Raw genomic sequence first — 23,604 nt, forward strand, 5'->3', positions numbered from 1 at the left:
ACAAAACCGCCCCCCCCCAAACTAAACTGGCCCCCTACCCTTCCAGTCGCCCTGGGAAACGCCTGATGCCTGGAACGGTCAGCCCGGCATAGTTACCTATTTCAATGCAATACTGCAGATACGTATGCTTATTAGATATAAACGTCATGGATCCCTGTTTTCCAGTTTAGGGTGCACAGGTACCCTGTTCAGTGTAGTCAGTTTGTTAAAATAAAATAGTTTGTGTGCCTCCCTGCACCACAGCATCCTCTACACAGAGGATTTTACACTCCTTGTTCTGGAATCCACTGCTAATCAAGGGCCGATATTGTATTGTCAACAATCTGCTCTGCTCGGTTTTGTCACCAGTTAATTCACAGTTGTTTGATGGCTCTTTCAGTGTTGCTTTGCAGGCTTCTAGATAGAAGGGAAGGGGGAGGAGGTCTTGGGCACCTCAGAGTAGGGTGGCCAACTGGCATGGGCGCAAATTCAGGATGGTGAGTGTAAAAGTTCAGGACAAGGGGTCAACATTCACAGCAAAAATTCAGGACAGCAGGTCAAAATTCAGGATAAAATTTCAGGGCAACAGGTATGCTTTGCAGACACATCAGTGGATGTCATGCAGTAGTATATAAATAAATAGGCAAGGAACATAAGTACAAGTCACTTCTCCTGCCCTGTCACGTCTCCTGCCCCATCACTTTTCCTTCCCCTTCACTTTTCCTGCCCATCACTGATGCTGCCCTTTAACTGCTCCTGCCCTTTCACTGCTCCTGTCCAGTCAGTACTCCTGCACGATTAACACTCCTGCGTTGTAAATTCCCCTGCCCCTTCCCTTCTCCTGCCCCCTCCCTTCTCCGGCCCGTCACTTCGCCTGCCCTGTTCACTTCGCCTGTCATGTTCACTTCGCCTGCCCTGTTCACTATGCCTGCCCTGTTCACTTTGCCTGCCCTGTTCACTTTGCCTGCCCTGTTCACTTTGCCTGCCCTGTTCACTTTGCCTGCCCTGTTCACTTTGCCTGCCCTGTTCACTTTGCCTGCCCTGTTCACTTCGCCTGCCCTGTTCACTTAACCTGCCCTGTTCACTTCACCTGCCCTGTTCACTTGGCCTGTCCTGTTCACCGCTCCTGCTCTGTTCACCGCTCCTTCCCTGTTCACCGCTCCTGCCTTGTTCACCACTCCTACCTGGTCATCGCTCCTGCCCAGTCAATGCTCCTGCTCATGCCTAAATACCGCTTCTGCCCCGTCACCTCTTATGCCCCGTCACCACTCCTGCCCCATCACCACTCCTGCCCCATCACCACTCCTGCCCATCGCCTCTCCTGCCTTGTCGCCGCTCCTACCCTGTTGCCGCTCCTGCCCTGTTGCTGCTCCTGCCCCGTTCACTGCTCCTGCCCCGTTCACTGCTCCTGCCCCGTTCACTGCTCCTGCCCCGTTCACTGCTCCTGCCCCGTTCACTGCTCCTATCTGTTCACCACTCCTGCCCGGTTACCGTTCCTGCTCATGCCTAATTGCCGCTCCTGCCCCACCACTTCTCCTGGTTCGTCACTTCTCCTGCCCCTTCACTTCTCCTGCCCCGTCACTTCTCCGGCCCCATCACTTCTCCTGCCCCGTCACTTCTCCTGCCCCGTCACTGCTCCTGCCCTTTCACTGCTCCTGCCCTTTCACTACTCCTGCCCTTTCACTACTCCTGCCCTTTCAAACCACCTGCCCTTTCAAAGCTCCTGCCCTTTCACTGCTCCTGTTCTGTCAGTACTCCTGCTCATGCACGATCAATGCTCCTGCCTCGTCAATTCCCCTGCCCACTCCCTTCCCCTGCCCCATCACTTCTCCTGGCCCGTCGCTTCGCCTGCTCTGCTCTGTTCACTTCGCCTGCCCTGTTCACTTTGCCTGCCCTGTTCACTTTGCCTGCCCTGTTCACCGCTCCTGCCCTGTTCACCGCTCCTGCCCTGTTCACCGCTCCTGCCCGGTCACTGCTCCTGTTCATGCCTAATCACTGGTTCTGCCCCGTCACCTCTCCTGCCCCGTCACCACTCCTGCCCCATCACCACTCCTGCACGGTCGCCTCTACTGCCCTGTCGCCTCTCCTGTCCTGCCCTGTCGCCTCTCCGGTCCTGCCCTGTCACCTCTCCTGTCCACCGCTCCTGCCCCGTTCACGGCTCCTGTCCCGTTAACTGCTCCCGTCTTTTCACTGCTCCTGCCCGGTTACCACTCCTGCTCATGCCTAATCACTGATCCTGCCCCATCACCACCCCTGCCCCATCATTACTCCTGCCCCGTCACCACTCCAGCCCGGTCACCTGCCCCGCCCGGTCAACTCTCCTGCCCGGTCACCTCTCCTGCCTGGTCACCACTTCTGCCCGGTCACCACTCCTGCCCGATCACCACTCCTTTCCTGTTGCCTCTCCTGCCCGTTCACTGCTCCTGCCCGATCACTACTCCTGTCCCATCACTTTTCCTGTCCCATCACTTCTCCTGTTCCGTTCACTTCTCCTGCCCTGTTCACTGCTCCTATCGGTTCACTGCCCCCATCCGTTCACTGCTCCTGCCCGGTTACCGCTCCTGCTCATGCCTAATCACCGCTCCTGCCCGATCACTCCTCCTGCCCGATCACTCCTTCTGCCCCGTCACTCCTCCTGCCCCGTCACTGCTCCTGCCCCGTCACTGCTCCTGCCCCGTCACTACTCCTGCCCCGTCACTTCTCCTGCCCCGTCACTTCTCCTGCCCCGTCACTTCTGCTGCCCCGTCACTTGTCCTGCCCTGTCACCTCTCCTGCCCGTCACCTCTCCTGCCCCTCACCTCTCCTGACATTCACATCTCCTGCCCTGTCACTTCTCCTCCCCTGTCACTTCTCCAGCCCGTCACCTCTCCTGTCCCATCACCTCTCCTGCCCCACCTGCCCCATCACCTCTCCTTTCCTGTACACTCTTCTGTCCTGTCACTGCTCCCGCCCAGTTCACTCTGTGTACAACATTGACAAATTACACAAGGGGGCAAATTCCCCACAGTACTCTGTCTGGGGAAAGCTCCTCTGTAATCATTCACTCTGTTCTCATTGGCACGATATGCTAAAGGCAGAGAGGGCGGGCGCATTGTCATTCGAAAGGGCATAATGGCCTCAATCAAAATGACAATGGGCCTACCCACAGTCTGAGAGCTCAGGGAGGGGCTGCTGCAGCCTCTGGAATTCAACAGAGAAGTGCGAGCAGCCCATGGAAGCTGAATGAAAAAGTTATTGGTTTTAAATGGGACTATTCTAGTAGTCCCGGAACGATTGTTTGAAAGAAAGAAGTAGGGGAACGGACTGAAATAATTTTTAAAAGTAGGGGCCCGCCGTGCCCTTCCGATCCCGCCCACTTCTACCACTGATTACAACGCATGCATGGTTACCACAAAAGCCTTTACCACGCATACCTTTACTACGAGATACGTAGTAAAGGCTTGTGCTGGTAAAGACTAAAATTTAAAAAAGGGGGCTTAGGGGGTCTCCCACCAACATTTTTTTTTTAAAGCGTGGGAATAAAAAGGTGGGTTAGCCCCCCCCCCCCCAAAAAAGCATTTGCAGTGCAATAGGTCTCGCATTGCCGAGAGTTTAAGCTATTGGCATTGTAAATGGCAATGCCTTTTATTTATGTTTTAAAAACCAACACTTAATTAAAAGCATTGTCATTTACAATGCCAACAGTTCAAACTTTCGCAAATGCGAGACCTATTGCAGTGCAAACGCTTGTTAAAAGGGGGGCAGGTAAGAATGTACAACAACCCACACTTGGGCGCCGAAGTGTGTTTGGACAAATGTACACCTCTTGTCCTCGGCAGGTGTGGCTACGTACTCAAGCCTCACACTTTGCTAATACATGCATGGGCAAACATATATACACTCTTGCCTTGAAAAAGGTGAAGGTTCAAAGCCTTTAGTGTCCGCCTACCATTGAACAAGGCCATATATTACATCAACTCCCCCTGTCCATAGGAAAGGCGTAGGTGAGTAAAAGGATATACTTCCCCACCTTCGGGCGAGGCAGAGCCATCCGGAATGTAACTACATTCAACACTCTTGGGCCAAGTGGTGGATTAGAGCTCGTAAACACCGCACATTTTTGGGCAAGGAGGAGAGAACACACATAAAATCATTCTGCGTCTTTTTCATCTCCTACAAACATTGCGAGGAATTACATTTCTTGTGAATGGCACAGGAGGAAACAAATAAAATACCTACCAGAGATACCCCCACCCTGTACAAGGTAGGTGTGCCTTACACACACCATCTCTGTCCTTGTAAAAGGCGGCGGTGGTGAGAAAGACTCCTGTGCCTGACTTGATACAAGGTGGGAGAAGGGTTAAGGCCAGCTGCCCCATCCTATTATGCCCTCTCTCTTTTGCCACACAATGGGGCCTGGGACAGCTAGCTATTGAACCTTGTTTGTGACAGCTATCAATTTCTCCAGCCTTCTTCATCCTGAAAGAAATGAAGGATCTACAAGAGATCTGAGAGCTGGCCCTCTACCATCCTCTGCTCCACCATTAAAAGATTGTGTATTCAAGTACAGGAGTATTAACCCGTCAACCGTGTTGGGATTGGGGTAGAGAACTATATAAAACACATGGTGTCCCAACTGGTATAATTTTGAAGACAATTAGTAGGGATATGAATACAACATTTTCCAGAGAGAGACAAGCAGCTATGGCCAGTTACATTAGAAGAGAAACTCTCGTGAGTAACAGGAATCGTACCTCTCTATGCTTGTAGTCGTTCGATCTGCAAGCGAGTCTGGCGTTGCTAAGGGAACCAAGGCTGAAAGTGAAAGCTAAATGGAGATAGGCAATGGGAGGGAACTGAATGATGTGGCAATCATTTGGAACCACCTTGTCCTTATTCACTGTACATTTCTATGCACTAGTCACTTTGCGGCGTCCACGCTGACCTTATTGTCATCTGCGTCGCCTCTGTGTTTTTACTCACACACTTGAGCTCCTAGTACAATTTGGGTTGTTTTCTCAATTTTCTAATTTGTTTTCTGCAGTGCTGATACAACTGCTGTATGTTTCGACCCTTACCGTAACAATTTACATAAATGATGCTATGAACACATGCTACAACCAAATAGAGTCTCCTTGTCTCTCTCTGGATAATGTTGTATTCATATCTCTACTAATTGTCTTCAAAATGATACCAGTTGGGACACCATGTGTTTTATATAAACCACCATTAAAAAAAAGCCTATGTTAAAAAACAATCACATTACCTGAAAAATAAAGTACTTGGAGGTGTACTTGATGGGGTGTATTAGTGGCTGCACCACAATAGCTGAAAAGACATGAAATCCACAAATTATGGAGATACCTTAACCATGCCTCCTTCCCTATTGGACTCACTGAACTTTAACTCTCCCCGCTGCTTTACAGTTCCCTTTGTCAAACATATTTTTACATGTACAATGCTATATTTCATAATACGTATCGTGAATAATATCTATAATGTAAAATGCCCTTATTTACCTCCCTTGTTATTCTTTGACTCACATACTATCTCTGCCTTCCTCAAATGAAGGCCGCTTGAGAGTAAAATGAATACCTTGGCGTTAGTTCTCACCTCCACTGTTTTAAGAGCCTTAACTCCCAGCCCTTCCAAACAATGCTTCCAGCGTAGGGTGACCAAGGATCCCCGTTTTGCCAGGACGGTGCCTGTTTTTAACCAGCTGTCCCAGCAAATTTCAAGAAATTTAGCTCATGTCCCCATTTTTGGAGAGGGTCGACTGAAATGGTGGGAGGTGTTTTTTATGTTTTACAAAGCAGGGATACTTAGCAGTTGTTTCAAGAAAGCAATTTAATTAACAGGCAAGCTACTTGGCTTAAACATTGCATTTCATGTATGTTCTTACTGCCTGTTCTGTAATTCTCTGCTGAGGAGCGCTCTCATCGCTTGAAGTAAAATAGTAGTTATTCTTCTATTTTTGTGAAATGTCCCGGTTTTTGGCTTGAAAATTCTGGTCACCCTATTCCAGCGCCATGATGTTCCGCATATTGAACGTCGCATTACATTACGTGCATTACAGAGGACTTGTATTTACACACATTACGTACAAGTAACAGATGGGTGATATAGACAGACTTCAGTAGTAGGTCAAAATGAGAACGCAGGCCTTGTGACAAAGGGGAAGGTGAGGGGAAGCGAAGTTGAATGGCAAATAGTTGAAGATGAGAAGAAAGGGTGAACAATGGTGCAGGTTCGGGGGTTCTTCTAGTTTGTACTTACCTCATGCCTTTATCTTCACAGTGCTCTGCGTGTAACCTACCTCCAAAACGGTGGGAGCGATCAGGTCATCCTGGCTCACCTCCAAGACCTCCTGACCGAGGCCCAGCAAATGGAACAACGCGAGAGACGCACAAAGTATTTGCAAAAAAGAAACAAAAGTAAGTGGCATACAAGCATCAACACTTCAGGGCCCTGTGTTAACTCTGTATCTTCAATGTTCACAGCCATTGTGCGCCTTCCACCTGGACATTTCTCCACTCCATATATTCTTGTGCATGTCTATATTGATTTGGTGGTTAGTTTTAGAGATATGTACAGTTTTAGGACAATACATGCCAAAATGTGATTGTGAATATTGTATTTTATTTTGCAGAAAAAAACAATTGCATGATATAACCCAGCGACGCGGAGTCAAATGCCTTCACAGCATCTCGGGTCATCCCCACACACTCACCCACAACATTCCCTCTCCTATAGAAGTCTTTTGACTGTTGTGGCCTGTCACCTATCCAGAACCGCAGCAAACCCGCCCACCAGGAATAAGCCTATCCTGGAGGTTATAACTGCCTCAAGTTTCTTGGACTCCTTTTTAATTAGCACGTTGGGTGATAAGAGCTTTATACCCGAGTTCTGGTTGGGCTTACAGTGGAACACAATTTGGGATTCCCTTGTACTTCGTGCATGTACAGCAGGCATGAACAGCAGTTTGGGGCCGAAGTGCAAGAAACATTTTGCAGATTTCTGCTCCCCATCCATCAGGATGCTTGGCTCACCCAGAATTTGTAGCAATTTTAGACTGAAATATTATTTTTTTTCAATGTAAAGGTGGTGGGGTGCTGGTCTTAAATATTTCTGTCCGAAGACTGCCAATCAGCGATAAATGCACATTTTCATTATTAATTTTAAATTTCGGTATTGATGCAAAAGTATTGAGACTGCAGAAATGGTTAATTAGAAAGTGAAGCACAATGACTGTGCAGCAGGAGGTCCGTCCAGTTCCTTGAGACGCAGTCACCCGAGTTTAATAGGGCCACATGTACCCTAATGTACAGGGAGGCTTGCAACCGTTGCTAACCAAGGGCCTGTTTTGGGACGTTGAATGATTGGGCTGCTCAAAGCACGAAGAAACAATGCAACATTCAGGAAATATTAATATAGCTTCTTCCCAATCATCTAAAGATGGTAGGAATGGTAAGCATAGGCAAACACCTATATGCTCTTCCTTTCACATCTGTGCTACATATGACACTGAAATGTAGCCACGATGGTGTTGCAGCAGCATGGGAACATACCCTTTAATGCCACTCAGGGCATCAAAATACTTTCCTCGTAGGCCACACTCTAAACCCACACTCCACCAACCGTACACGACGCAGTTAGGCCTTGATTAGAAGTCGGCCAGCTAGGCGTGAGCTATTTTTCCTACCCATTAAATACCTGCTCCAGAAAGGAGGGGCCTAACCCGAACACGCAGCTGGGCGCCACATAAGCCGCATCACTTACCCACGGCGTGGGACATATTTCAGAGGGGAAGCGCCGCTTACATCGGATATGTCGCATCGCGCTGACAGTGCATCGCTGCTGTTACATCGTGCGCGACATCACATCGCATGCCGTCAGAACGCATGCAAGTACATCGCATTTCATTCTACATCGTTAAACATTACATCGGAAGACACTTTTGCGAGCAGAATATTTCTTTGTTGTAGACACTTTTGTTTGTTTAAGAACACATCCGGCCTTTAAACATGACATCGGAAGACAGCAGAATAATTGTACATTACATCGGAAGACACTTTTGCGAGCAGAATATATCTTTGTTGAAGACACTTTTGTTTGTTTAAGAAACATTACATCGGAAGACAGCAGAATAATTGTAATAAAAAAATAAATAAATAAAATATGTGGTCTGACGGATCGGTTGCCAGACTTTGGTGCTGGCAGACAAGGTTCGAGCCTCCACTCGTACCAAAATGATATACGACCAGCGGAATTGTGTTTATAAAATGGAAATTGTATTTATTAAAGTAAATGCTGAGTGGCATTATATTTATTTGTTGAAGACACTTTTGCGAGCAGAATCGCTGCTTGTTTATACCGTCACAAGAGACTTTGGTGCTCTTCTTAAATAAAGCAATTGATTTGGAAAACAAAGAACTGCAACGCAAATCAGGTCATTTCTTTCAAGATACTAACTAACATCTGTTTCAAACCGGCACGTACAATACGTCAATAAATAAAAAAATTAATAAATAAAATATGTGGTCTGACGGATCGGTTGCCAGACTTTGGTGCTGGCAGACAAGGTTCGAGCCTCCACTCATACCAAAATGATATACGTCCTGGGGAATTGTGCGCATATTCGCAATTGTGTTTATAAAATCGAAATTGTTTTTATTAAAATAAATGTATTTGGAAACAAAGAAATGCATCATATTTATTCAGGCATCATATTTAATACGGGTGGATGGATGGGCGGGTGGGTTGGAATGGGTCCTGGTGGATTGATGTGTGTGGGTGCGGTGGATGGATGTGGGTGGGTGGGATGGGTGGATGTGGGTGGGTTGGATGGGTACATGGGTGATGGTGGATTAATGGATGAGTGGGTGGGTGGATGTGGTGGATTAATGGTTGGATGGGTGGCTGCTGGGGGGTTGATGGGCGGGTGGGTTGGATGGGTCCTGGTGGATTGATGTGTGTGGGTGCGGTGGATGGATGTGGGTGGGTGGGATGGGTGGATGTGGGTGGGTGGGATGGGTGTATGGGTGATGGTGGATTAATGGATTAATGGATGAGTGGGTGGGTGGGATGGGTGGATGGATGGATGTGGGTGGCTGGGATGGGTGGATGGGTGATGGTGGGTTAATGGATGAGTGGGTGGGTGGGTGGGTTAATGGATGAGTGGGTGGGATGGGTGGATGGATTGAGTGGGTGGGTGGGATGGTTGGATGGGTCCTGGTGGATTGATGTGTGTGGGTGTGGTGGATGGATGTGGGTGGGTGGGATGGGTGGATGTGGGTGGGTGGGATGGGTGTATGGGTGATGGTGGATTAATGGATTAATGGATGAGTGGGTGGGTGGGATGGGTGGATGGGTGATGGTGGGTTAATGGATGAGTGGGTGGGTGGGTGGGTGGGTGGGTTAATGGATGAGTGGGTGGGATGGGTGGGTGGATTGAGTGGGTGGGTGGGATGGGTGGATGGATTGAGTGGGTGGGTGGGATGGGTGGATGGGTGATGGTGGGTCAATGGATGAGTGGGTGGGATGGGTGGATGGATTGAGTGGGTGGGTGGGATGGGTGGATGGATGGATGTGGTGGATTAATGGTTGGATGGGTGGGTGCTGGGGGATTGATGGGCGGGTGGGTTGGATGGGTCCTGGTGGATGGATGTGGGTGGGTGGGATGGGTGGATGTGGGTGGGTGGGATGGGTGTATGGGTGATGGTGGATTAATGGATGAGTGGGTGGGTGGGTGGGATGGGTGGATGGATGGATGTGGGTGGCTGGGATGGGTGGATGGGTGATGGTGGGTTAATGGATGAGTGGGTGGGTGGGTGGGATGGGTGGATGGATGGATGTGGGTGGGTGGGATGGGTGGATGGGTGATGGTGGGTTAATGGATGAGTGGGTGGGATGGGTGGATGGATTGAGTGGGTGGGTGGGATGGGTGGATGGATTGGGTGAGTGGGTGGGATGGGTGGATGGGTGATGGTGGGTCAATGGATGAGTGGGTGGGATGGGTGGATGGATTGAGTGGGTGGGTGGGATGGGTGGATGGGTGATGGTGGGTCAATGGATGAGTGGGTGGGATGGGTGGATGGATTGAGTGGGTGGGTGGGATGGGTGGATGGATGGATGAATGGTTGGATGGGTGGGTGCTGGGGGATTGATGGGCGGGTGGGTTGGATGGGTCCTGGTGGATGGATGTGGGTGGGTGGGATGGGTGGATGTGGGTGGGTGGGATGGGTGGATGTGGGTGGGTGGGATGGGTGTATGGGTGATGGTGGATTAATGGATGAGTGGGTGGGTGGGTGGGATGGGTGGATGGATGGATGCGGGTGGCTGGGATGGGTGGATGGGTGATGGTGGGTTAATTGATGAGTGGGTGGGTGGGTGGGATGGGTGGGATGGGTGGATGTGGGTGGGTGGGTGGGATGGGTGTATGGGTGATGGTGGATTAATGGATGAGTGGGTGGGTGGGATGGGTGGATGGATGGATGGATGGATGGGTGGGTGGGATGGGTGGGTGGGTGGGTGGGATGGGTGGGTGTCATGCACTTTACCCGCTAAATAATTACACCAAGGTGTCATGCAACAACATAAAGCAAGGTGATATGTAATGTCACATAGAAAAATACACAATAATCACGTTTGTACATTTTTATTTGTTAAACACCAAAAACACGTTTGTACATATTTAATTGTAAAATACAATAAACATGTTTGTACATTTTTATTTGGTCAACGCAATAAATACGTAGGTATATTTTTATTCGGTTTACATTGCTTGTATACAAAATACTTACAAACTTACTAGGTATGTACATGAATAAAATAAAGTACATTTCCATGGGAAAAATAGGGGGTACAATTTACAGACAGGATTATGGGGCACAACAGTAAGGATTCAGAGGATGGAATACAACACATACAAGTGCCAACTTGCTTTACCCAAAGGAATTAAGCACATGTGCGATGGACGACAGGTAGTCAGAAGGCACAGAGAAGGGGAAAAGTTTTAATACTGCCAAAAGTCTGACAGACATTTCCTTTGAACGCGGGCAAACACGTGCATGTAGATTACCTGCTAAACACTGTGACATTCGCATTTCCTGGAAACTTTGCTCCTTTTTTAAAATCTCAAGAAAACAGTAGAAATTCGGGTGCGCTTTGCCTATACTTTTGTTTAAAGAGTTGTGCCAACCCTCAAGGGCATTGTTTGTCTTTGCTCCTCCCTCTAAGCAGGTGGAGTAGCAGTTCCACCAGTCCACAAGAAAACGTGGCTTCCTCCGGCAACCCGACCTGCTTAGATGCCCAATCCATGTGTCTTCAAAATAATTTAATAATGGTGCCAATTTGTCCTCGTTTACCATAAAATATTCCGACTCTGTAATCGATGTGTAGTAGTCATCTACACTATCAGGAGGAACAAAGCAAAGACCAGCTAGTTTTCTAAGCTCAAACTGCAGTTTACTATCAGACACATAATCCTCAATAAGGGATGTTTTTTTAATTTTGCGCCAAATAGCCTGAGAAAAGTGAAAAAAACATCCTTGTATTTGGGTATCCATGTACAATTTCTTTACAACATTTATCATGGGTAATTCAAAGTCCATGATTACTTTTCTCGGACTTTTGTTTGGGATTTTAGATTTTTCGACTGACAAAAACTCAGTATACGTTGAGGATTGTTTGTCTGGTAGTAAGCTGTAGACTAAAGGAACTACAATGTCATTAACGTACCTGTGAATGGTGTAGATCTGGGTGAAAAGGGTGGGCGTGCTTTTAAACGTCCCATCAAGCATCCACACATCACTGTTCTCCAAGCGGTTAAGATTGCGGGGGGTGCTAAATATTAAAATGCGCTTTTCACAGTTCTCATTGTCATACAGAATAAACTGTTCCTTCGAAACGGTAACACACAGTTCAGCAGGCATTTTAATATCCCCAAAAGTTTGTGGTGCCACACTTTGTGGGTGATTCGCGAGTTTCTTACGTTGGATCATTCGCCGTAAGCTGGGGATGGCAGGCATACTACTAGCCACATGTTCACTAATATGTTGTGATACCTCCCTTAAAATGGCACCACACGGGTCTTTGGAGTTGCATGCAATCATTTTCATCTCATTTATCGATTCTCTAACTTCAATAGCAGTTGCAGAGGCCGAGTGGTTATGCTCTGTGCTCCTTAAAACAGACTCACCCAGAGTAACCGCTCGTCCTCTGCAATGCCTTCAGTAATATTGCACACACTTCCAATGACCCCGTGGCTCTGAATTTCTCTCCTTGGAATATATATAACCGCTGTGTTTCAGTAGGCGATTTCCTCTGCTTGACGTGATATATTGCGCCATCTTTGGATCAGACATTTTCTGTCGGGGAAAAAAAAAAATATTAAAAATGATGATAAGAAAGACATTTGCGGTAGGAAGACAACAGAAAATGCTATTTAAAAATAGTAAGAAAGAGATTTCCAGTAGGAAACAAACAAAAACATTCCTTTTAAAAATCATAAGAAAGACATATTGTTCCTAATGCCGGACACGAAATGCATAAAGCACTGAATACACCCCTGCGCCCGCAGCAGTACACCTCCATCCCAAGCAGCCCCAGAAGGATGTAAGGCCCGCGCGCAAAAAAAAAAAGAAATATAATCTCCCCAAGATTACTTACTAAAGTGTACGTGATTGCCATTGAAAATTTAAAAAAAAAAAATTTTTTAAATAAAAATGTGATTATGAACAACTTGAATTTGTAACATCAAGGCTTGTAAGTGACGTCAAGCCAAAACATGTTGCATTTAAAAGGCTATAGGTGTCACATTTCCCAGAAATACAAGTATTAACATTGTAAATGACAAAACTATTAATGTCACAATTTACCAAAAAAAATATACCTAACAATTGTGTCATGTCCTGGTGAAATAAAGCCAACTTGCCTAATGCGGGACCTATTGCATTGCAAATGCTTGTTTACCTTTTGTGCTAATCTGATGGTGCTGCACTTAGGGTAGAAACCCAAAATCTTTGCTTGACTTGCAACTCCGGGACCTTTACAAATCTGTAACATAAAGTAAAAAAGAAAAGTTAGCGGTGGCATTATTACTTAGGTCTTTCAACAACACTTTTTGGACTTACAAGTGTTTAAAGGTGTTCTATGTTATAAGTACTGTACTACAAAAGTTCGACAAAACATAGCAATTTGTTTCTGAAAACCCAAAAAAATTAGTTTGCCCTGCCATTATTACACGCCAAATACACCAAACAGCAAAGACACTCAATTCCATGCTAATATGCAGCACATTGCTCCCAGACACTATTTCGTGTCGTAAGAGTACATTGGAAATAGCGTTAATGTACCTGTATCGTTGTTTTACGCTTTGGATGGCGTTCTTCTTTGTGTTTGGATAGGTTGCACACAAAGCCTCACGGTGGGGACGGCCTATTTTAAGAGGCAAAATAGAGATTAGTCTAACGATTGCAAACGCACCCACGGACGTCGCGGCAGATAAACTGCATGTTACGAATAGAAGGTGCGCTCCGTGTCTATGATCAAAGCGGTCTAAAAAATACTGCATGCATGCTGTAAGGCAAATTAGCTTTCATCCATCCAGCCATCCACCCATGACACCCACCCATCCACCCACCCATCCATCCGACCACCCAACCCACCCACCCATCGGACCACCCACCCATCCCACCCACCCATCCATCCAGGCACCCACCCATCCATCCATCCATCCATCCATCCATCCCACCCACCCATCCATCCCGCCATCAGATGTTACCTGAAATTACCTTTCTTCTCTGCTGACTGTTGCTGATCCAAGATATTTGAACTCCAAAGTTAGTGCTGTGTGATGCAGGCAACAACGTGCCGACCACCTGAATCGGGATGATCTAAGAGAAAATAGCCAGAAAAAAGTATACAATATAAGCAGCTGAACGTCAGTAATTCATTTAAGCGTGAAAGCAAAACGATGTGCTTTCCTTGTCTTATAAAGCTAAGGGCAAAAAAATGCAAATCAGACACAAATGGAAAGAATTGAGTATACCTGAATCGATAATTACATGAGAAAGGGCACTGTAAGGCTAATTACCTTTGTTTTCTGCTGCCTGTTGGGGTTCCAAAAAATCTGAACGCCAAAATGAGTGTTGTGTGATGCAGGCAACAACGTGACCTCTTGTCCAAGATAGCCTTAACAAAATAAATTTAATTGTTTTATATATTTACAAGCCAATAAAATACATACAGATTTTATAGTGACGTTTTCGTCCTTCCTTTTCTTTGAAGCTTCTAATCAGTGGCGGCACTAGGGTTGGTGTCACCCGGTGCGGGTAACTCATGGTGTAACCCCCTCACAACTTACCGGATGGACCATCTCACCCTCTGCCTGCACCATGTCCCCTCCGCCTGCACCATCCCTCCCTCTGCCTGCACCATCCCTCCCTCTGCCTGCACCATCTCCCCTCCGCCTGCGCAATCCCTCCCTCTGCCTACATGCAGTTTTTGTAGACCGCTTTGATCATAGACACGGAGCGCATCTTCTATGTGCACTCACTCACACCCCATACACCCATGCATCCATCCATCCATCCGCCATGCATTCACCCACCCATCCATGCACCCATCCATACACCCATTCATGCATCCATCCATCCACCCATCCATGCACCCACCCATGCATCCATCCATACACCCATTCATGCATCCATCCATCCACCCATCCATGCACCCACCCATGCATCCATCCATGCACCCATCTATCCATGCATCATGCATACATCCATCCACCATGCATCCATCCACCCACTGCATCCCCCTCCGACCACCTTTTCTGTATATAGAGATAACTGTAAGCTCAGGGCTGGTGGGGAGGGATAGTTTGCTGACCAGAGGGCATAACGATTGAAACTGAGGGCAAAAGGCCACCAAAAACAGACAGCAGAAGGACACGTAAAACACGGGGGGCAGAGGGCACGAGAACCAAGGGAAAGGCACAAAAAAAAAGGGGGAACGATTTAAACAGAGGGCATAAGACCACCCAAAACGAGGGAAACAGAGGGTGCAACGATTTAAACAGAGGGCATAAGACCACCCAAAACGAGGGAAACAGAGGGTGCAACGATTGAAACTGAGGGCAAAAGGCCACCAAAAACGAGGCAGACAGCGGACACCAAAAACGAGGGGAACAGACAGCAGAAGGACACGAAAAACACGGGGGGCAGAGGGCACGTGAACTAAGGGAAAGGCACCAAAAAAAGGGGGGAACAATTTAATTACAGCTGCAGAACCTTTCATGTTTGAAGAGCTGCATGCTCAAGACACAAGCACAAAATGCATTATTTCTTCATAACACGCAACAACAGTAAAACTGGATGCACTCGGAGGCAGGGTAATCTATCAGTTCGTCCTAACAGTCAATACTGGGTTGAAATGTGGTATAGTTCTTCACACAGTACCCTGTCTCTCTAATGCTGCATTCCTTCCTGGCCCATAAATGTTTTTTTCTACCATTTGTTCGTTGGTGTGGCACAGTTTCTCACATGGTAACCTGTCTCTCCCACAAGCCTGCTTTCTTTGTACGATAAGTGGGTTTGTGTAACCATCAGTTGTGTTGCGTCCTGCAGACATCCCAGCCTCCAGTCGGCACAACTTTGTTGCGAAGGAAATCTGGAGCCACAATAATGTAGCAAGGATATTTATTCAAAAACATAACCCAATAGTGGTACCCCACAGGCCGGCCAGCTTACCGAACGATGCCTCAGAACTCAAAAACGAGGGAAACATAGGGCAAAGGGGCACAAAAAACACACAGGGCATTAGGGCACGCATAAAAGAGGGAAACATAGGGCAGGAGGGCACACAACAACGAGGAAAACATTGTGCAGAGGCAAGAAAAAAACGGCGGCAGATAGTGCACACATCCCACGCTATCCATTATGTAAAGTGGTTGCACACTAATTTGCTTCAATGGCCGACACTAACCGTTGGGAGGTCTGAAAACTCAAATTTTGTGACTGGAGGGTAATGTATTTCAATGAGAAGTTCAGGGAGAGGCAAATGCCTGACTGTTGAAAATGCGCGTTTATTCCTCGACCGATTTTAGTTACATTAGCATTTACGTGGATAAAGACAAGCTTTGCATGTTTTCCGAAACGGCTAACAAGGTGAGCAGTGTGCGCTACACTAAAATTAAGTGTAAAATTAAAGGCAATTATTTTGCGGCTTTACGGGAACATGAAAGGTGCCAGATATAGCCGTAGATCTTAATGCCAAGGTGCCAAGTAGCAAGACAAACCACACATCAAATTACAGCGTATTTCTCTAAGGGAAGAGCTAGGAGATACTGAGTAAGTAAATCATTGCAACGCATCGCGTTTCCCCCATTCCTGCCAAGAGTTAATATTCTGCACCAGCTGCACGTGCCAGGAACTTTAGTTTTTAAGATAGGGCCGAAGGCAGGCACGGAGAATGAGGGGAACACTTACCGATTACAGGAGGCAGTCCACACGGTACCGGCACAGGGACAAAGAGATTAACACACTGTGTGCAACACAATATATACCCCCCCCCCACCCCCCCCACCAACCCATTGGCGATGTAAAACATCGCGTTGTTAAGTCGCGCGATGTCATGTCGCCGATAGGACAGGCTATCCAAGGCTGTGCCCGCAGTTGCGTTGTAACGACGCGCGATCAAAAAATGGCCGATGTAATGTCTTCTGCGATGTTTTTCCCGCGATGCAAACAACCGCGAAGGGATTACTTGCGATAGATAGTCATACAACCATTTCAGAGGCCAGCGGGTCTGGATTCGAAACCCAGGAGCACACTGTTATGTTCCTGAAGGTCCGCCCCCGATGTCCCGAGGGCTGGACGTGTCGGTCATGTGACCGCCCTATAATAAAAAGAGGGCGAGCACATGCGAGGGCGTTCAGAGAGATACGCGCCGACCGAGCAAGCAAACTTATTCCCAGTGTCCGGCTGAGTTTATTCTAGGGCCACGTGTAAGGCCTAGTCAGGATTAGATGCCCCTGAGTGTAGGTCCCAGCAAGATCTCCCTAGGGCCATCCTGTCCCTCATCACGCGACACAACAATTGGCGACGAGGGTGGTTGTCGATCCCTCGCTCGGGACGTGGGTGTGTGTCCCTCTTGGGGTGAGGCGGCTGCGGGCGCTCCCACGTGCCTGCGGTGCTCGTGCCTTGCCAACATACACCCCCCCGCTCTGCTCGCCTGGAGGAACGACTCTGATCCCTGGCTCTCGACAGGTGAGCGGCGCTGGCTTGCACCTTCCTGCGGCGCACAGGAGTCTGATTGGTCGCGCGAGGTGCTCCCCCGGCGGACCCCGGGCTGCCCACGGACATCCTCCTGAGCGTCCACGGCGATGGCGAATATTCCGCCCATTGAACCGTTTGTGGTGGAGGGTGCGCCTTCCACTCTCGCACCGAAGTGGAAGGAATGGGTGGACAGGCTCTTCATATTCTTCGAGGCCACCAAGGTCCATAAGGAACAGAAGCGTGCCATGATTCTCCATCTTGGTGGCAAGGATATCCACTCTATTGCCCGCACCCTCACGGAGGCAACTCCTAAGACCCATCACACACTAATCAATGCACTCAATGCGCACTTCGAACCAATGGCCAACCAAGACTATGAACGATTCATTTTTCGACAAGCGCGACAACTGCCAGAGGAATCGCTGGACGCCTACCACTCCAGGCTAAAGAAACTAGCACTAACGTGTGGATTTCAGGACGTCACGGAAGAGATCAGAGGCCAGATAATACAGGGATGCGCCTCTGCTAAACTACGCGAGAGAATACTGGAGGAGTCGGGGAAACCTCTCCCAGACATTCTCACGCTGGGCCGCACAAAGGAGCTGTCCAAGGCCAGGGCAGCCCACATGGAAGCAGCTCTACAAGCCAACGTGAAAATGGAGCCGGTTAATAGACTACAAGTCCGCCCACAGCCCAAATGGGCAAAGCGAACAACAACTCCGCAGGGCGGAGCTTCGGCGCAGTCATGTGGTTACTGTGGAGGCCCAAGACATCCGGCGCCAGAATGCCCAGCACGGGGCAAGATATGCTCCGGTTGTGGAAAAATGAATCACTTTGAAAAAGTGTGCCGGTCCAGAAAGTTCAGCAAGCCCCGCCAGACAATACATACAGTGGCGGAGCCCGAAGGCGCGGAAGGAGGACCCAGCAACAGTGATATGGACGACGACGAGGAGGAGCGATCCGTACACAAGGTGCACATGATAGGCACGGCCACCAGACGCACCAGGACACTACCACAGTGCGCCATACAAGTGGCTGATCAGGACATCATGGCGACCGTGGACACGGGCGCCTCGATAAATCTCATGAGTGCATCCCTCTACGGAGACATGGCTACTCCTCCCAGCCTCCGCTCCACCCCGATCACTGTCTTTGCCTACGGTCAGGACGTTCCCCTCCGCATCCGGGGAAAGTTTAAAGCAGCGGTCCGACACGGAGACAAAATCACGCGAGCCAACATCTTCGTGTCGGAAGAAGGTCAAGGCATGCTCCTGAGTTGCCGGACGGCAGAGGACTTGGGGGTGGTCTCATTTGCGTTTGGGGTGCATGAGGAATCGGTGCAGCAACTGATTGCAGACTTTTCTGACCTATTTGAAGGGATTGGCTGTTTCAAGGGTCGGGAAATACACCTGCATGTGGACCCCACTGTTCAACCGGTGGCCCTGCGACACCGTCGCGTTGCGTTCCATTTGAGACCACTGGTCGAGGAAGAACTACAGAAGCTGGAAGCAGCGGGGATAATTGAGAAGGTGTCCGGCCCCACCCCCTGGGTATCACCCATCGTGGTCACAAGGAAACCAAAGCAGCCTGGAGCGGTCCGGATTTGCGTGGACATGCGCCTACCCAATGCGGCCATCAAAAGGGAACGACACATCACCCCCACGATCGACGACCTAATCGGAGAGATGGCCGGGGCCAGGTGGTTCTCCAAGTTGGATCTCCGGGCGGGGTACCATCAACTTGTACTGGACAAAGAGTCCCGGAACATCACGACGTTCTCCACCCACATCTGACTGCGCAGGTACACCAGGTTGAGTTTTGGGATATCCAGCGCTGCCGAGGTCTTCCAGAATGTTATCCAGGAACTAATTTCTGGCATACCGGGGGTGATCAATGTCAGTGATGACATCATGGTGCATGCGAGAACAATCCCTGAACACAACCAACGCCTGGCGCAGGTGTTCCGCAGGCTCCGCAGTGCTGGACTCACTCTGCACCGAGACAAATGCGAATTTCTTCAGACCAAACTAGGGTTCTTTGGGTATGTGTTCTTAGCCGATGGCGTCAACCCTGATCCCGATAAGGTTAAAGACATCAAGGACGCACCCCCGCCTACCACTGTCACGGAGGTCCGAAGCTTTCTCGGGATGGTAAATTACTGTGGCCGCTTCATAAGGGACTTAGCTAACCTGACCCTCCCTCTGCGCGAACTAACCAAAGACTCCACCCCATGGAACTGGGGACCTGAGCAGGAAAGGGCATTTCAAGACATTAAGAGCGCACTTTCCAGCAACACCACGTTGGCATTCTTTGACCCAAGACACTCCACTCTCATTGCAGTAGATGCCGGACCGGCGGGACTGGGGGCCGTTCTGATGCAGAGAGCTCGAGATGAAGTAGACTGGGCCCCTGTTGCTTTTGCCAGCCGGTCCCTTACGGACACAGAACAAAGATATTCCCAAATCGAGAAGGAGGCCATCGCAATACATTGGGGATGTCGGCACTTCCATTTGTACGTATATGGCAAGCCTTTCACAGTAGTGATGGACCACAAGCCGCTGCTGGCTCTGTTTTCAGGCACCTCCTCCAAGCCACCCCCTAGAATCGAAAAGTGGATCTTGCAACTGCAAGAATACAACTGCGCCATCGTGTACCAGCCAGGGGCAAGGAATCCTGCAGACTACCTATCACGACACCCTAGGCCGGCAACCCCGGAGGAGATGGATGAGGCAGAGGAGACGGAGGCCTATGTACAGTGGGTCATGGCCAGATCATGCCCGCGCCCCATGGAAGAGGTTGTAAGCATCACGGCTCAGGATGCCTGCATACAGCGGGCCAAGGATCTGCTCCGAATGGCCAACTGGCAGAAAGCCAAGGAGAGCTGGAAAGCACTCACACCAGAGGCCCAGAAAATCATGGACAGTCTGTACCACGTGAGGGCTGAACTAAATGAAGACGCGGCGGGGTGCCTTCTGCGAGGGCATCGCCTGGTAATCCCGACGGCCTTGACAGGACGAGTGGTTCAACTGGCACACGTAGGGCACCAGGGGATGGTCAAGACGAAGGCCCGGCTGCGGACAAAGGTATGGTTCCCGCTCATGGATGACATGGTGGAGAGCGTGGTGCGAACGTGCACGGCCTGTCAAGTCACGGGCGACAGCCCCCGTGAGGCCCCCATCATTGTGGAACCCAGGCCACGAGGTCCCTGGGAGAGAGTCAGCATGGATTTTGGTAGCCTTCCGGATGGCAGACACACGCTGGTGATGATAGACGACCACTCCAAATATCCTGAGGTCGAAATTGTCACCAGCACCAGTGCAGACTGTGTTATCCCCAAAATAGAAAAAATCATTGCCACTCATGGAGCCATGAGGGAAATCAGAACAGACAATGGACCGCCATTTCAGGGTCAAGACTTTGCTGAATACCTCTCGTCTCTGGGAACGCGTCACAGGCGCATCACACCGAGGTGGCCTCAAGCCAACGGGGAGGCCGAGAGATTCATGAGGACTTTGAACAAGGTCATCCGCATTGCGCATGACAAGGGGCAGTCAGTGGAAATGGCCATTTTCACGTTCCTCCGAAGTTACCGCCAGACCCCGCACTCCACAACGGGGGTAGCTCCCGCACATCTCCTCCTAGGAAGGGTAATAACTGACTCCATCCCCCATCACCCTCAGTGGGCACCTGAAATGATAGATGAACACGCAGTGGAGAAGAAAAGAAATTCTGCATGTGACAAGATCAGTAAGAAACGCCGGGCGGTGGCCCCCCACTTCAAAAGAGGCGACCTAGTGCTTATCAGGAATCGTGCAACTGGTGGCAAATTCAAACTCAATTACGAGAAACGGCCATGGCGAGTCATTGGGGTAAAAGGCACCCGCATCACAGCCACTCGAGGACGAGACAGGGTGACTCGCAATGTGTCTCATTTCAAACTGTATCATCCTTCGAGCAGTGAGCCAAGGCGCCAGCAAGGCGGCGAACAAACCGAAACTGCAACTATATTGCCGACTGGTGAATCAACATCTCAGCACGAGGTCAGGCCGAGTAACGAGCATCAGGTTTCTAGCGAAGAAGTGGGAGGTGACGCGGAGGCCCTGGATGAGGCCCCAGATCCGGAGGGGGTCGACAGAGAGGCGCCAAGACACGAAGTGGAGGTTGGAACGGAACTGATGACTCATCGGGGGTCCCAACGCCAGCTACGTGACAATCCCACCCCCTCAGGCTGGCTGAGAGATTACTTTACGTAAGACTGTTCCCATTTACATATATGCACGTGATGTTTGAACTGAATGCACTGGCATCTAAAGGACGCTGAAGGACTCGGTCCTAATGTTCCCGAGTGATAAAAGTTATGGTTGAATTATGTTCTTAATGTTTGCAGTCGTTTTGGTTTTTCCTTATTTTAGGAGGAATGTTATGTTCCTGAAGGTCCGCCCCCGATGTCCCGAGGGCTGGACGTGTCGGTCATGTGACCGCCCTATAATAAAAAGAGGTCGAGCACGTGCGAGGGCGTTCAGAGAGATACGCGCCGACCGAGCAAGCAAACTTATTCCCAGTGTCCGGCTGAGTTTATTCTAGGGCCACGTGTAAGGCCTAGTCAGGATTAGATGCCCCTGAGTGTAGGTCCCAGCAAGATCTCCCTAGGGCCATCCTGTCCCTCATCACGCGACACAACACACACTGCTCCTGAAAGGTGGGGCCTAACCTCAATGCGTCATTGAACGCTTCATCATAAGCCACAACACTTCTCCACGGCGTGGGACATATTTCAGAGGCCAGCGCGTCTGGATTCGAAACCCAGGAGCACACTGCTCCTGAAAGGTGGGGCCTAACCTCAATGCGTCATTGAACGCTTCATCATAAGCCACAACACTTCTCCACGGCGAGGGACGTATTTCAGAGGCCAGAGGCGCAGGACTTGAAGCCCCATAGCGCCCTGCGCCTCAGAGCCAGGCCCTAACCTGAACGTGCTAATGGGCGTTAGGTAATCCGCATCCGTTTTCTGTGGCACAGGCCGCATTTCGGAGGCCAGCAGGGCAGGTTTCAAAGGCCCATAGCACCCAACTCCAAAAAAGGCAGTGCCTGCCTGACTTGAACTTGCCGGTGGGCGCTACGTAAGCCGCATCAATTCCCCACTTCATTTTGGAAACCAGCGGGAGGACTCAAAGCCCCAGAGCACCCCTGCAACTGCATGGCAGGGCCTATCCTAAGTGCGCTGGTGGGCGCTACATAAACCTCGCTTCCCCGCTGCATAGGACATTCCCGGGTATAGCTCGGGCGCAAACGGGCCAAGAGCTGGGCAGGGCTTCCTCTCTTAGCCATTCACCTTGCAACTGCCCATCTCACTGTGAAGGATAGTATTGCATTCCTCACCGATGACCGTGGGTAAGAGAAAATCTACTGCCTTAACTGTGTCATGTAATTAATGCCTTGCGTCTTGCACCTTCATTAGCTTTCTGTCCTCTACAATGGGTACAATGCATTCTGAAATATTAAGTGTGAAGGAGAAACTGGGAGCCACCAAGAAAGCCCTGTTGATGGCCTTAGTTGGAGGCCTTCGTCCTGAAACACTGCCAGCTCGCTCAGTGTCAGAACATTCACAGGGGGTGCAAAAGTGGGCGACAGTCTGGCATCTAGTAATAACTGTGTGTTCTTGGGGAATCTGAAAGTCATGCCCGAAAACATATCAAATGCCCTCAAGACCCTTGGTAAGGACTCTGTGTTTACATTAATGCAACGTACCTTAGCTCAAATGTACTTTTAGCACAATGACATTCCTAGACGACAGTAATCACCACACCATTAAATACTTTTGAACTTGTCAGTGACTCCTGTGAATACTGTTTCTGATGAACAAAAAGCCCCGCATTATTACCGCCAGTGAAGGAAGACATGCATGCGAGTTTGGTTACAGTTACACGGTGTGATTTGAGTGTGAAAGACAATATTTTATGTAGAGAGAAAAAACAACATGGCTTCATTTCATGACAAAGCATAACCACTGCATCACATTTCTGGCCCATACTTTGCAACGTTAAAATTGGAACTAAAGATTGCAACCTGAATTAGGCAGGAAAAAACTGTGCTGGCTGATAGCGCCGTCACACATGCAATACAACAACTGTTATTGCGCATTAACACCTGAGTCCTTCCCAAGAAACACTAACAGTGCAAATATATGTGCTCTGGAGGTCTTCCGGCCCAGTGCAACATTGTGAAGCCCCTGGGGTGATGCTTACTGCTCACGCTCCCTCTCCCCTTGAACGGAAAATAAAAGCCACCTAGAAATGCACTCATGTATGGGATTAGACATAGCATACCTAAAACGAGTGATAGAAAGAAAAGCGTGTCCTTGCGCAGTGAC

At 49.2% G+C, this 23,604-nt stretch overlaps 1 protein-coding gene across 1 annotated transcript in view; it reads left to right on the forward strand.

The window, feature by feature from the left end:
* The window catches only part of LOC147727913 (coiled-coil domain-containing protein 17-like), a 751,707-nt gene that overhangs the window by 446,687 nt on the left and 281,416 nt on the right, over window positions 1-23,604 (forward strand). The window contains exon 6 of the mRNA XM_086961839.1: window positions 6,256-6,392. Within this exon, the coding sequence (XP_086817965.1) occupies window positions 6,256-6,392 (137 nt within the window). The remainder of the gene's footprint in view (window positions 1-6,255; window positions 6,393-23,604) is intronic.

This window comes from Lissotriton vulgaris, chromosome 3_1 (genome assembly GCF_964263255.1).
Source record: "Lissotriton vulgaris chromosome 3_1, aLisVul1.2, whole genome shotgun sequence".
Taxonomy (NCBI): domain Eukaryota; kingdom Metazoa; phylum Chordata; class Amphibia; order Caudata; family Salamandridae; genus Lissotriton; species Lissotriton vulgaris.